This window comes from Artemia sp. Qi Xiang Cuo, chromosome 10 (genome assembly GCF_049724085.1).
Source record: "Artemia sp. Qi Xiang Cuo chromosome 10, ASM4972408v1, whole genome shotgun sequence".
Taxonomy (NCBI): Eukaryota; Metazoa; Arthropoda; class Branchiopoda; order Anostraca; family Artemiidae; genus Artemia; species Artemia sp. Qi Xiang Cuo.
The window spans coordinates 11,380,696-11,397,063 of NC_142803.1; the positions used below are offsets into that span (position 1 = coordinate 11,380,696).

The window sequence follows — 16,368 nt, forward strand, 5'->3', positions numbered from 1 at the left end:
TCAAATTACTTTCTGTCGAGAACTATCCGTATTCTGAACAGTGTGGTTTTTCAAAAGACCGGCAAAAATATACGATAAAATAAAAAAACTAACGAAATGGAAAGAACAAACGAAAATATACTTAATTTTCTATATATGAAGATAATAATTCCATAATATTTCAGTAGGCTTTGATCAAGATTTTAATCAATAGAAACCAGTATTATAATCAGAAAATGAAAGTGTTTAAAATATATTTGGTGTTAAGTGGATATAAAATGAGACAATATCCTTGATCAGGTTTAGGGGAAAGTAACCGTACTCCCTTTTGTAGTACGACTCCCTTTTGTGTAATAATTTTGAGGGAACCAGGGAATGGTCCAGTTTCCTTGTTACTAATTAATAACTGATGTAGTCCAATTGAATCTGTCAGTAGCAGTCTCTCCTGAAATTTTTAACTAGCACTTTCTTAATGACGTGCTTGTTAGTGGAAATCACTCCAAGGATCCTCGTCATTCTTGAATGTTTGCCAGAGATTCACCTACCAAGCTTTAGAGGACAGCTGAATGGGATAAATTTCCCATATACTGAGTCAATTCCCCGTATATAGAATAACGTTCTATATATGGAACGTTATTCCATATATGGGTTTGATGTCAAGGTTTAATGCCATCCTTTACGTTCTGAATTATGAATTTACAATCCAATTTGTCAGTTAAACGTTATATATTAAAATCAGGGTTGTTAATTTACAAGCCGGTTTGTCAGTGGAATTATTTGCGAAGATAGCTAGCCCAATAATTTTTTTGTTGAATAAGGTATACTTAGCTACTATCTGGCTTATGCTGATATAAAATTGTCATAGCTTAACCAAGAACGAGCCAGCAAAGTAATTTTGTTAGCTCAAAATGATGTTTCCACGAACAAGCTGAAGATTAGTTACTCATGTGTTGCTTGGACATGTACTGTAACCAAATATGGAAATCAATCAAACTGACCTCTAAGATTGATTATAACAATGAAGATTACAATCAACAAGGTTAAGTGAAATTTATTCTGAAAGTTGAAAATTCAACCAGACTACAGGCTGGCCTTCGTCAGTGAGAAACTTTCTCTTTTAAGTAAAGAATACGTCTGTAAAGGTGATCTTCATTACTTTGCTGAGGGTTGTAACCAACATATCGGTTTTTCTTCAGCAGCAATCTTCCAGATAAAACATATTTACAAAAATAGAAAACATAACAAAAGCAAAATTATTACAGCACTCAAGGTAACCACTGGAACCGCCGAGGTTTCATGTTTGCCAAATTGTCAACAAGTTGGTCGTAGTCCAATTTTTACTAAATCCTTTTCTGCAAATATCAAAAGGAGGTTATTGAGACGATTATCTCCTGTTGTAAACCGCAGTTTGTATTTTTACTATTTCTAGGCCAGAAAACAAGGGCTCATTTCTCGCTAATGTCACAGGAAGTGTGGCAGCAATACGTAGTATTTTAGTTACTTCTGTTTGTTACTTCTAGTTACTTCTTTAGTACTTTAGTCACTGGTAATGCCTCAAGATTTTCGACAATGTCTAGGAAGTTTTCAGGCTTTTGCCCCTCATCGAGCAAGAAACACTTGGCAATAAAAGCTTCGCATAAGAGATGAATATCGTCAATATCCAGCTCGCCGTGAAGAGCAGAGAAAGACTTGACTAACTCTGCTTCTATAAACTTGGTCGTGCTTGGATCAAAGGCCTCGAATGCGCTAGGCCCTGGCAAGTTATCTGTCAACCTTTGTAAAATTTGGCTAGTAGTCTGTAAAAAGTGTCAAAGTACTCTCGCTTTATTTCATCCGCTAAAGTTGCAGTCCAATTGCCAGATTCGATGAATTTCTTTTCCTAGCGTCGAAGCTGTCAAAAATTGTTTCAGATTCTTGGTGATCTTTAAGTTCTACAAGTTCGTCATTTCCTACCAACAGAGAAGGGTCCAGTCGCGAGTTCATTAATTGCAGGTGCAATTATACAGTGAAAATTATGTTCTAGCCTTGGGAAGGCATAAGGGTTTTGAGTCCTACTCATATTAATTTCTGCTCGTTTTGAGTTTGTGTCGGTTATTTATTGTAATTTATGCTCGTTTTGGGTTTCACTTATATATCGATGCTGATTTGTGGTAGTTTCACGCCTGGTAGATTATTTTATTTTATTTTTGCTCATTTCAGGTTTAATGGAGTTCTTTACTTTTCTTTTAAAGTACAGAATTTAGCAACGCCGATTTAAGCACCGGATTCTCACGATAAAAAAACAGAAAATTGACTTTGAAATGGAAGAGCAGGAGTATGTGAGCCGTGTTGCTCAAAAATGACAAAAAAATCATGGAAAATTCTTTTCCATGAAAGTTTAGTTCTTCTAGTACAAGAAACTGTGAGTGGCATATAAACTGAAACCCAAAAGAACAGAAACATAAATTTGCACTTACTTACTGAGCCGGTTCACATGGTTTCTGTTTCTTAATCTCCATTTACTGATTTTCTTCTTCTTTTTGCTTCTTCATGGCTGCCGATTTTGCCTTTGAGCTCCTGACAAACTCAAGATAGCAAACAAATAAGATGTTGAATTAACAAGGTCACAAACAAATCCATCACTTTTATTTCAATCTTTGCCCGACCAAGTTTGCACTAGGATAATGACTTCATGCTAAATAACGCAAATATCTCATAACACCTTAAACAGGTTAATGGTTAATAGGCGCACAGTCATCTCAAAACAATTGGACAGAATGGATTATTTTTAGTCAAAAAAGGCCGGAAAAGGACCCTTTGCGGTGGAAGCTTGCCCCATCCCCTGGAAAATCAGATGTGGGCAAATGCCAACTCCTGCATCGCCCAAATGGAACCCTTGAAGTATGAAATTAAAAAGGTATAAGTTTATTAGTCGAGATATTTTGTTGTTACTAACAATGAACAGAATCTTTTTAAGTGTTAGTTTGATTATAATCATCAGTGTGAGAGTCATCTTGAAATGAATATCGAAACAAAAAATTGTTATTGTGGATTTGTTTTTGAACTAATAAGTTTCATGTCTGAGTGAGAGAAATGGAGACCAATGGATTCTGAGTAGACTCGCATACTGGTTTTGAAACAAATTCTGTTGGGATCAATGAACTACTACTTTCGCTATTATGTAACAAGTCTTTTTAACCTTGAGAGAGCGTATAAAAGTTTGATGGAGCTCTTCTCTGCTTAAATACTACAACAGTAGCTTCCAAGTTGATTTAGTATATGCCACCGAATTTATTGGCTTGAAATGATACAACTTGTGGAAATATATTCGAATGAGTATTTTGGTTATTGACTGCGGAACATGAAGAAGTTGACTGTTATCACCGATAAGTGAACTATAATATGTTTGATCATGATAAAAGCTTGTGGAGTACTACAATACGCCATAAAAACCGACTGGGATTTTATGACCGAGTGATTACACCATGTAATAAAAGTGGTAAAGATCTTAGTCCTGTTCAGAAAGAAGTCAGAGAGACTTGCAAGATCTATAGAGTTGAAGCGCTGTATGTAAACGGTAACGTGGCTACATATAAATATTTAATCTAGCACTGTAACCCCATTCCACTTTTTAATTTAGGAGAGTTCAAATGTCCCAAATTTGAAGCTAATCGCTCTCACGAATATAAGGTTAGATTTTTCACGGAGTGGATTCCAAGATACATACCTGATCATGATAGGTTTATACGACACTGTAAAAAGTAGGCTATATCATGGGATCCTCGTTTTTGGATTTGTGATTGTGAACTTACAGCAATATTTTTATGTAAATATTTCAGTTTTTCCAAAAAATCCATTTGAATAAGTTTAAGAAATTAATATCTGTAAGAGTAACTCATCTTTAATTTTAGAATAGTCCAAGTTCACAGGTAAAAACCTACTCTAGGTAAATGCACCCCCTATCCTCCACCAGTAAACCGTTCGTAGTGCTTAGTGCATTGTCACTCTGGCACTAAAATGCGATTTTAAAGAAATATGCGTATGTTTCTTCTAAATTCATAGCCTAGCTATGTCAATGATATAAAATATAATTAATAAGGAAAAATAGATCTATTACAAATATAAAGTAAAAGTTTTCTTATAAAAGCCATCAATAAAAACATTTGGAATCAACCTATAGATTGAAGTTATTCCAGAACGCTGAGGATGGATTGTATGTTCATACAAATTGTTTCATACAAATGTTCTCTATAATATCTCAAAGAATGTTAAGAATTCCTGTTGGGGGACTCCTCTTTTGTCAAAAAATATGAAGAATTCTGGTAAGAGAATTCTTTTATTTTCCCAATCTTTTATTTGGCTCTCTACAATCCCTTCTTGATCCATAGCATACTGTATTTCCTTTTCCAAGAGATTCGTTGTTCTTTCTAGCTTTCTTGGAACGGTAAGGATGACCTTTCTTCAATTACTTTCTTACTTGGCCAATATAAAGATGTATTTATCTCCATGCTCGATGTTAGTAATGAGTTTAGCTTATCTAACATTTTTCCCTTTATATTTTGGAGAGTATCTGCATTTACTCTAGTGCTCGTAAGTTCAAAAGCTAATGAGGTAGCCTCTTCAAAATCGGTGACATTATGAAAAAGAGCACTGTAGATGCTAAAGTCAAATTGAAAAGATATTTGTATTTCAATATTTTGACGCATGCAAAATAATTTTTTTTTTACAAAACGAATAAGATATTTTTTTTAAACGAAATTGGCAATAGCTTGTAAGAAAGTAGTAAGAAATTTCTGGATGGGGGTAAAATTCTGAGACTTTTTCAACAGCCTGTGAGATGTTAATGGAATTTTTGAGACATACATGAAGACCAATTTTCACGGAAACTTAGAAAATTTTTCCACTTTTTTTCATGTTTTTAATTGACATTGCATAAACTTATAACAAAATAAATGGATTAGGATATTTTAGGAATAAGAAACGAAAATGACATACATATGTTGGTCATGATTTTATTTTTGTTGTCGTTAAAGATGAATGAATATTTTATGTTTGTGTTAGTTTGTTTGTAATCAGCAGAATAAGAATAAGTTAAAAATGTATTAAGCCAAAAAAAAATCTTATGAAGTCATGCTGCTTTGGAAAAATTGTTGAATGTAAATATCCAATTTCAAAGTTTACGGCACATAAGAGAATCTTCAGTCAAAGTTTGACTTATAATATAATAAAACAGAACTCTGTTTCATACAGTACATGTTGAAACAGAACTCTGTTTCTAATAATAAAATTCAACGTGAAGTAATGTATGATTTTCAAAAATAGTAATAAAATAAGAAATATTTTAAGCAAATGCGTCTCAAAATGCTCATGATCCACAAGCTAATTGAGACGCAATTTTTAAGTATGAGACATCACTTGAGGTATGAGGATACATTATTTCTCAAAACTGGTCTATCCTGTAGTTACGTCATTAATCCGCCCCAACCATTTTTGCTCATCTTTCCCTATTTTCTTGAGAGACCAATAGGAAAACACCTTAAGTGTGTGCTCGAGGTAAAAGAATATTTTTAGTCAAGGACTTGAGTTAATTTTTTGTACGTTTTCAATCAGCACTAATTGTGGACTGATTGAATAAAAAAAAATAAGTCATTGTGAATGTATAGATATAATATTTAAAGAAATTATGTTTTCATGATAGAATCCCCGTAGCGTCGAATTCCCATAATGACAAATATTTGAACTGTGAATTACGTACTAATGGTGACATCATTTGACATGTATAAATGCGTTGTCATAAAAGTGAGAAGTTAAATTTCTTTTGATTACAGTAAAAATTAAAGTCTAGTGATGGTAGATGTTCCAGAGTAACATTTCCAGAGATGATAGTGCTTAAAGATAACGCAAGCATAAAACTAATAGTAGATGACAAGGACAAACTTCTTGCTAATACTTCTGGGGACACCTTGGTTGTTGATGAATTCTATCTCAACATTTCTGCTATTAGCATTCGAAAGAAGGCAAGAAGAAGACAAGCATACTGATGTGACAGTGTCATAAGCCATATTTTATATAAATTTCGAAACTGTTACCTCATTAAAAATAATCAGATAATAGACAATGAAATTGTAAGCAAAATAAAAAGGGTATTGGCAAATAATGTCACTAGAGAAAATAAAGACGAATCGATTAAAAGACAATGTACGCAAACCTAGCAAATCTAAAGAAAAAAACGATTACGTCGGATACATTTTGGTAGTACCAGAAAATATTTTGTTGACATCAGGTAAACATTTTGATAGCACCATGCAATATTTGTTAATAACTTGCAAGATTTTGTACATGATTTTGGCAGTATCAGACAAGATTTGGATAGTATTACGCAAGTTTTTGGTTATACTTGGCAGGTTTTTGATAATACCAGACACGACTCTGATATTACCATTCTAGATTTTGATAATATCAGACAATTGATGATATTAATAACATGTAATATTGTCTGTGACAGTGTTTCAATAAAAATATTTCTTTGCATTACATTTTTATGTTTTAATTATTTTTATTACACTGATTTTTTTTTCAAGACGACGGAACAGGTTTTTGATTTTTCTTAACAATATTCCATTACCGTGGAAATTAACAAAAATGACTATCATATTGTCTTCCGTAAAATGTCATTATAAAAACATTACTTTTAGATTTTGCCAGGAAAAATGAAATCAATTGTCTTGAAAAAGAAAAAAGACCTAATATTTGGTAATATCTAGCTAGTTTTGGTAACATAAGGAAATATTTCGTTCGGTCACGCGCCTACTACATCCATTTATTCACTTACAGTTATAGACGATGGCATTTTTTATTATCCCAAGTGCCATTTTTTATTATCTACATGTACCACGCGAATTGAACCCAAACGAACCTAACTCAAAAGTACTGTACTGAAAGTAATCTAGCTTAAGACATTAGCTATGGTGCCATCTTTAATTATAACAGAATAGATGGTGGCACTAGAGATAGTAAAAAATACCATCATCTATAACTGTAAATGAACAGTTTGCACCAATAGGGACTTGACGGAACGAAATATTTTCTGGTGTTACCAAAACACACCTGATATTACCAAATATTAGTTATTTTTTCTTTTTCAAGACAATGTGAAAGAGTTTCATTTGTTCTTTGTAAAGCCAAAAGTTATTTTTTTGAAATGAATTTTTATGTAAGACAAAACAATAGTCATTTTTGGTCTTTTCAGGGTCAAAATATTGCAAGCTGGTAACAGAATATTGTGTAGTAATAGCAAAAACTTAGTTGAAATTAACTAAGTATTTACTGATGCTACCAAAACATGTTTTTTAATATCAAATATTAGACATTTCTTCTTCTTTCAATGTAAATGGGATAAGGTTCTTCTGAGCAAAATTCAAAAGTAATGTCTTTTTGTAATGTCATCTTATGTAAAACAAAACAATAGTAATTTTTTTCAAAGTAATGGAATGTCATTCAGAAAAAAACCTTAAATAATTTAAAACGAAACAAAAACGAGGATTATGCAAGCCAGTGAAAAATATGAACTAAAATGCAAATATTTCGGTAAAGACCTCCGCTTGACCGTCCTCAGTGCAAGATAATAACATTATAATGTTACATAATGTTACATACCCATTGCACAACTAACATTCAAGACAAGAGAAATTGGTTGCGCAAGAGTTCACTGCACCTCCAAGTGCCTTAGGGAAGGATCTATTTATAACTAACACTCAAGGCTAGATAAATTGGTTGCGCAAGAGTTTCATGCTCCTCCAAGTGCCTTAGGGAATGACCTTGGCAAGTAAGGGGCTACTTACTATCTATGAAAGACGTATAGGAGTTTCAGTATTCCATACAAGTATTCAACTGATTTGGTAATTTTCTAGCAGCAATTATCTAAAAATAGCTTTGAAAGTAAGTTAAAACATTTTTACTTATAGTTTACTACCATTTAGAAGTATTTGCCATTGTAAACTCCAACACTGATAATTTTCAAAAAATAGAATTTTTACATTTACAGTACCGTCATTTAATTTGAATTGTCCAAAAGTATGTGTTACTCGTCAACCATCCGTAGCTACCTATATGACCCTTTGCAGACATCTTCATATAGCTAGTATTTCGTATCTCTTATTTAGTACGATACAACTTTTGCAGTAAGGAATGTCAATATACTACTTAAATGCATTAAAACTCTAAAAATATTAAATAAAAAAAATCTTTAAGAAATCGCTGTTTTTACGAATTAAACCCATAACCTGTTGCTACATAGGACATTTGATGGTTGAATCATGACGGCCCATTAATAGATTATCCGTAAAAACAACAGGATCAATGACCCTTCCCCCTTGCCGACATTCCTTGGATAAACATGTCCCCTTTTTCCGAGTCCGGGCTGACATCCGAAGCAGAGCATTCAGCTTCAAACATTTTCTGTTTTTACTCAACTTGGTCAAATAATTTTACATATTTTTAGCTCATGAAGCCTCCATAGGCTAATTAGGGTGTTGATTGACCCTGGTTTTTCTCCCCCTCCCCTTTTAAATAAAATTAAAAAATAACTATTATGGGGCATTTTTATTGAAAAGTGCCTTTTTGCATTTTTATTGAAAAAAAAAGATTGCTTATAAAAAATAAAACAATATTGCCCCCTTTCTTAGAAATGACAAATATATTTTGTCCCCTATGAATTTTCGTCAATTGACGTCAGTGGCTCCATAAACAGTGCCACCGTTTACAATAAAAGTAGTACTTTCCGTTGTTCAGAAAAAGAAAGTTAAAAAATTAAGAACCGCTCACTTTTCTTTACATGATTTTTCTATTTTCAGCTACTATACTGCTTATTTAGCTTTTCAAATATAGTCTTATATCTTGAAAAAGATTTAACGCCTACCAAACACTTCTACAAATGATACCTGACTTATCCTACTAACCAAATAACAGAATCATTAAACGAAATAAAGGGCCCCTCCGTTTCGTTGGGCTGACGTAGTAAGTGTTTTTATTTGTTTTTAAAATTAAAAACAATAAAAAAACATGTCAGTTTGTGATACTGACTTTTGGTATCTCAAACCCAATAAACTATCGATAACTAATAAAAAAAAGTACAGACGAGACAGTGCTGATGAAATTGTAGTTTTCTTGTGACATTTCTTGTGCATTCCTTACTTATATTTCATGTGACATTTCTTGTGCATTCCTTACTTATATTTCATGTGACATTTCTTGTGCATTCCTTACTCATATTTCATGTGACATTTCTTGTGCATTCCTTACTCATATTTCATGTGACATTTCTTGTGCATTCCTTACTTATATTTCATGTGACATTTCTTGTGCATTATAGTACAAGTTAGTAAAATGTGTATATTGCATTGTTGTTTTGAGGTCAAAGGATAATATATATATATACAATGCAATTTCAAGTATTTTAATGGTTTCCTCGAAAGATTTTTTCTCTTGTTGATTTCAAGTATATCCTTTTTCTTAGGAGTGGATCGTCCTGGTTGTCTGTGACCCCATTTTCAATGAGGAGCATCTTAAACTGGATTAAAATCACATATAACAATCCTAAAATCTACATTACAGAAAATGGTGTCAGTGATAAAGCTGGAAATTTGGATGACTTTAGACGAACATATTTCTACAAACACTACATCAATAATGTTCTTAAAGGTAAGAAGCAGTCACTAATTTTGAGAGAGGGGAGTACCGGGCTTAAATTTTGAAAAACAACCTTAAAATCAAACAGTTCCTGGGAACGAACTGTCAGTAAGGAGCGACCCGGCTCAATGGTAACCGAAACTCTGAAAAACGGAATTTTGGTACCAATAGATACATCAAAAGAATCAGATTTCAATTGTGATTTCAAATATATAAGTTTCATCAAGTTTAATCTTATCCATCAAAAGTTACGTGCCTGATAAAATTTGGCTGATTTTCGAAAAAAGGGGGAAAGACCCCCTAAAAAATATAGAAACTTAATGAAATTCACACCAACATATTCAGTGTATCAGAGAACCCTTCTGTAGAGGTTTCAAACTCCTATCTACAAAAATGAGGAATTTCACATTTTTTGCCAGAAGAAAGATCACGGGTGCGTGTTTATTTGTTTGTTTTTTTCCTACGGGTAATCGTACTGACCCAGTGGTCCTAGAATATCGTAGGAGGGCTCATTGGAACGGAAATTAAAAGTTCTAGTGCCCTTTTTAAGTGACCAAAAAAATGGAGGGCAACTAGGCCCCCTCCCACGCTCATTTTTTTCCTCAAAGTCACCCAATTAAAATTTTGAGATAGCCATTTTGTTCAGCATAGTCGAAAATTTAATTAATATGTCTTTTACGATGAATTAATCCCCCACATTTCCCAGGGAAAGGGCTGCAAGTTATGAACTTTGCCCATTACTTACCTATTGCATTGGTTATTGGGAAGTGTACAGACATTTTCAGGAAGAATTTTTTTCTGGTGGGGGGGACTGGAGGAAGGGGTTACTTGGGAGAATCTTTCCGTGGAGGAAGTTTCTTTGGGAAAAGGGTCATTTCTATGAAGGGGGCACCGGATTTCCAAGCATTATTTAAAAAACGATCAGAAATTAAATTAAAAAAAAACAGGTTTTTCCAACTGAAATTAGGAAGCAACATTAGAACTTAAAATGAACAGAAATTATTACGTATATGAGGGGGTTCTCCCCCAAGTCAATACCTCGCTCTTTACGCTACAGTTTTTTTTTAGTTCTTTCAAAAGAGCTATCTATTCTAATTAAACGGCCTTTGTGATTCAGGGATGTGTGAATTAAACAAAATTTTAACTTTTAACGTAAAGAGCGTGGTATTGACTAAGGGGAGAACCCCATCATATACGTAATAACATATACGTAATAAAAAAACAACAAAAAAAACAAGCGATACGGCTCAATAGTAATCGAAACTTTTAAAAACGGAACTTTGATGTCAATAAATGTATCAAAAGAATGGGCTTGTAATGCTGATTCTAAATATGTGAATTTTATTAAGTTTAGTATTACTCATCAAAGGCTACGAGCCTGAGAAAATTTGTCTGATTTTTTAAAGAGGGGGGAAACATCCCCTAAAAGTGAAAGAATTTTAATGAAAATCACACCGTCCGATTCAGCGTATCAGAAAACCCTATAACAAAGGTTTCAAGCTCATATCTGCAAAAATCTGCAACTTTGTATTTTTTGCCAGAAGAAAAATATACGAATATAGTAGTTCGTTACATAAGTTAATGTGTAAATTACGTCAGAACCAAATTTAGAGACAGCCATTTAGCAAAAGAAAAGTAAAATTTTTATGCAAATTGTGTTTACTTATTAAATGACGGTGAGCCAAAATAAAAGCTGTATTAACTAAAAAACGATCAGAAATTAAATAAAAAAACAAGTTTTTTAAACTGAAAGTAAGGAGCCACATTAAAACTGAAAACGAACAGAAATTTTTCCGTATATGAAAGGGGCTGTCCCCTCCTCAACGCCTCGCTTTTTACGCTAAAGTTTGACTCTGTCTCATAACTTTATTCTTTAAAACAATAAAAACTTTAGCGTACAGAGCGAGGCGTTGAGGAGGGGACAGCCCCTTTCATATAGTAATAGGAGAAGTAGTGGAAATAGTATTTTTTCTTTTTTATTAGAATTAATATAGTAACACCAGTAGCATGCAGGACTGATAGCATTAATAGCGTTTAAATGGTGCCTTTTTGCCAGTTGAGTAATTTGTCAGTGTTTGCCCTCATGATATCCTGAAAGTTTCATTCTGATACGGTATGACAATTCAAAAAATTATGCTGATAGGTCCTTTTGATAATCTGTATGCACATATTATTTTCTGATTTAGTTCAACTTTTCCCTCAACATTTCTTCAGATTTTCATTTCAATATGAATGAATTTCCGACGTATCACCTTTAATAAGGTGTTTTGAATGAGTTTATTTGTTCGTAATATGAATGAATGAATGAATTTTATTTGTAAACCGCCATAAAAAAAAGAAATAGGTACAGTAAACAAAAACAGGGAGAAAAGAAACCAAATAACAAAATAAAAACTTCATGTAAAAATGCATACAACAAATGAAAAATTTAACATTCAATAAACAACACTGCAAATTGCAAAATAAACAACACAACACACTGCAAACATACAATGAAAAAGGTCACTTAGGAATGTCACTTAAGCATTATTTTCAAGCTTGGGAGGATGAATTAAAATATTGCGTAACCTATTTTCATTTTCCAGGTAAGTATATTTTGGTGTAAAGAGGGAGTCGAAGGAGAAATCTCAGTTGTTAGGAAAAATCTGATTTAAAATTAAGTTTTTCTGTTTTAGACAACCTATTCGACATTTGTGTAACATTCGAAAATGGTATATTTGTATGACCAAGACAGAATTTGTGCATGCTGCTATTAATACTACTGCTTTTACTACTACTACTACTGCTAATAAGAATATTACTACTACTGATTCTCTTCCTCCTACTACTACAGCTACTTCTGCTACTAATATTATTACTACTACTGATACTACTACTACCAAACTATTCCAACTACTAGTTCTATTGCAAGTACTTGTGAGGCTAAGAGAGTTTAGATGAAAGAGGTGTCAAAACAGGGTTAAAAGAATGTATCAGCAATATTTTGGAACAGCTTACTCTATCATGTTGAAAATTCCTGGGCATCATGAAGGCGATGTCCAAATGACCAAAAGGTGGTGTTTACATAATAATACTTCAATTAATATTGCTCCTACTACTGTTCTAAATTTGCTAATACTATTAATATAATGCTACTACAGCTGATAATACTCCTACAACTACCACTACTACTATGACAGTAGTCTTTATAATACATAGTGTCCAAAGATGCAACTTGAAGAGAATATTGTGGGAAAATTTGAGCTAAATAAAAACACACGCTGTGTATGTAAACAGTCAAAGAGGCGTATCAAGAATTAAGTTCAAATTCTCAGAGAACACGTAAAAGGGAAGATTAATTAACCAAAGAGCTATAGGTACATACTACTACTAATACTGCTATCGCTATTTCCTTTACTACTAATGCTACTTCTACTATTACAACTACTACTAATACTAATACTACAACTAGGCTACTACTACTACTTCTGATACTAAAAATACTACTTCTACAACTAATTTGGTAAGCCGGCAGTTCTTGTCAAAATTTGATTTTGATAAAATAAATTACTAGACCAAAAATGCAAGTTACCAAGTTTTGAAACAGCCACTGTTAGTACGATAAGAAGTTTTTGAAACAATTACATTTATATAGGATACAGGATGTAGAATTTGAACTGGGAAATTGAGAAATACATACATTCTTGCTATAGCACAGGATGTATGGATAGGCATATAAAGTATAAGCAACAGTTGCCTATTACATTCGTCTTTTTTGTTCTGAGATATTTTTAACCTTTGGTCATTTTTGATTCTGAAATACTTTGAGTTGATGTATGTTCACATATTTATTATGGTTGTAAATTGTGTTTTGTATCCCTAATATGATGGGACATTATACCCTGTTCCGTATGTTCTATAGTCAATAAAGCTATACTGTGTTGTCTAGAGTCAATTAACGGGTACAGTTGTTGTCTAAAGTAAGTTAAAGACAATCAATAATTAATATTGTCTTCTTACACAGCTCAGTAGCAGTCGTCTCTATACCTTTAGATTCGGCTACCCCAGGGGTTAAGGTGCTACCCATAGTCATGGTTAGGACCCTAACCTAGGTCATGTTGACGAATTTGTCAAAAATTAAGAATTTTCAACGAATTAAGGGAAATATTTGACTACAAGATAAAAGAAAAAATGTTCAACAGCCAGATTAGTAGGAAGTGCCTTACAGAATTTTCAGTCAATGTGACATAAAGAAACAAAAACATGAACACTCTAATTGAGTGCTTGAAAATCTGATTTATTGAGACAAATCTTTTAAAAAGACTTAAGACTGAGGTAGTAACTTTTAACGTATCTAAAAGTATTCGTGAATATGCGGACACAATTTGGAAGTTAGTATGCGTGTTTTAATGCTTTCAATATGCTTGCGTATGCTTTCAACTAGACAAAAGCAGAACCAATAAAGCTTCACAAAACATACAATTGTACATCTTTATGCAAGGGCTACCTAAAAGGCTTCTATGGCTAATATAATCACAAAAACCGCAAAATCTTGAGCCATTGTGCCATTGAAGGCAGTAAAGGTTATCTTGAGATTTTACAGGTGGGGCAGTTTACAATAGCAGTACCGTACCACCTGCTGGTAGCCCTTCTTGAGAGGCAGTTTAGAACTCTTAAGAAGGTTTCTTTACGGAAGCCAGCTCCCAAGCTAGTAAAGCCACAAAAGATTGTTCAAGACAGGCTGCGCAAACTGAGACCAGTGTCCGGACAAGGAAGGTGGGAAACAGAGGAATTTAGACGGCAATAGTGAAAGAGGGGAGAAAAGTCATCAAACGAGAACTGAGTGGAAGGAAGTAAGCTAGTGCTAAAGTTTCCAAGTAGTAAAAAAGTGCCTTCTTTGAATGTAGTGATATTTCACACTTTGGAAAAAACTGTCCAAGGAAAAGTACTAGTCAGAGAATACCAACAGGGTTTATTTGCTGAGAGCCCAGAAAGGCATGATCACCAGGATTCTGCAGAGGCAGTAGCAGGTTATTACGACAAAGCAGATGGAAGAAATCTTGAAATTCTTTTTGACAGTGGAATGGATATAACAATTCTACATTTGGACGAAGCTCCAGGTTTATTAAGCTGTGGATCTTTCTGATCTCCTTTATGGATGTGAGACATGGTCACCCAAAGCAACTGAACCAATGATCTTGTATACACCCAACGACAAATACCTCTGTTTTATCCTGGGTATTCGTCTCTGAGATAGAATCTCGAATAACGAAGTCAGGAGAAAATTTGGAGATTGCCCACTTATCTTCGATAATGTGTAGCGGAGGAGACTGAGATGGTTTGGCAACAGAATGCGCAGACCAGATTCCCAAATTAAAGACAGGATGCCTCAAACGTCTACCACTACCAATATGGAAGAAGAGAACAAGAGGTCAAAGGAAGACATGACTTGCAACAGTCAAGTTTTATTTGGAGCCATTTAGAAGGTTCAGAAAATACGGCCATCATTGGGATCGTCAGTCGCCTGAGATCTTACAGCCTGCCATCCTCAACCGAAATTGCTGGAAGAACATTTGTCTTTATCTGCTAGGTGCTACGATGAACCTGGATTTGGCTTGAACGCGCAACAAGTACAAGTAAGGAAATATAATCAACGTTGATACCAGATTAGATTCGGTGCTGTAAGAAGCCTATAAGCATATAGTTTGCTTGTATAGCTTTGAGTGAAAGTTGCCGTCTCTTATTAGATCTTAAAGAAGTTCCTGGTAGGGAGAAAGAGCACTCAAGGCTGGTAAATTTGAAAGTTTATGTGGTTATGATAACGAGAAACAGAGCAGGCAGGCTGAGTCACAAACGGATATTTTGGGGGCCCGGCAGTTTGACCTTGACGACTCAATGTTTTCTGGAGGTGGAAAAGCACAAAAGAATCGGGACAAAAGTGTAGAGAAAGGAAAGCCGAGTCTTAGAGCAAGTCAGAGAGACAAGAGTCCCCGATGCAACCTGTACAGACATGAAAAGGTTTTCCTGAATTGCAGAGCATGGACAAAACTTTGCGATAATTCGGGGTATGGGCGAAGGCTAAACCTACAGAGGCAAACGATTTAATTTTAAAAGATGAGACCATTTACCGAGTTGTCAAGACTGAAGATCGTGTCAAGCAGAAGTGACAATTATTGGTCATTTTAGCCTACAGAATAGACACGCTAAAACTGGCCCATAGTTAACCTATTAGAGAGCATATGGGCATGGGAATAAATTACTAAGTGGATTTTGAACAGGTTTGTTTGGCCAAACGTTTATTTGGATATGGCCAAACATTGCCAACAATGTCATGACTGCCAGATGGCAGACAGAAAACGCCACATAGAGATTTTGCCGTTGTAACCACTCCCAATCATTGAAAATCCTTTCCACAAAATAGTAACGGACGTGGTGGAACTTCTAGGAACCTCTAGAGTGTATTTAATCCTGTTTCAAGTTTATGCTAATAAATCTGGTTTCAAGTTTATACGCGACTAAGCAACTGGATATCTAGAGAGTTGGGGTTGTGTCCCATCTTTCTTTTCAGATAAATGACCCATTTCCTTTTTGGTTTGATTGGCTAATACAGTAATTTACAACTACAAGCTAAATTCTCATTTCCATGGCAGTAATTTCTCAATAATGAAATATTGGTTAAAATCTGTTTCTGTCCTATTCTTCTGGGTCATTGACAGATAATATGATTTGAAAAAAGCCAGTCGA

General features: G+C 34.0%; 1 protein-coding gene across 1 annotated transcript in view; it reads left to right on the forward strand.

Annotated features, from left to right (window-relative positions):
• LOC148947468 (lactase-like protein) overlaps positions 1-16,368 on the forward strand; it is a 114,353-nt gene that overhangs the window by 85,047 nt on the left and 12,938 nt on the right. The window contains exon 7 of the mRNA XM_089095272.1: positions 9,473-9,657. Within this exon, the coding sequence (XP_088951398.1) occupies positions 9,473-9,657 (185 nt within the window). The remainder of the gene's footprint in view (positions 1-9,472; positions 9,658-16,368) is intronic.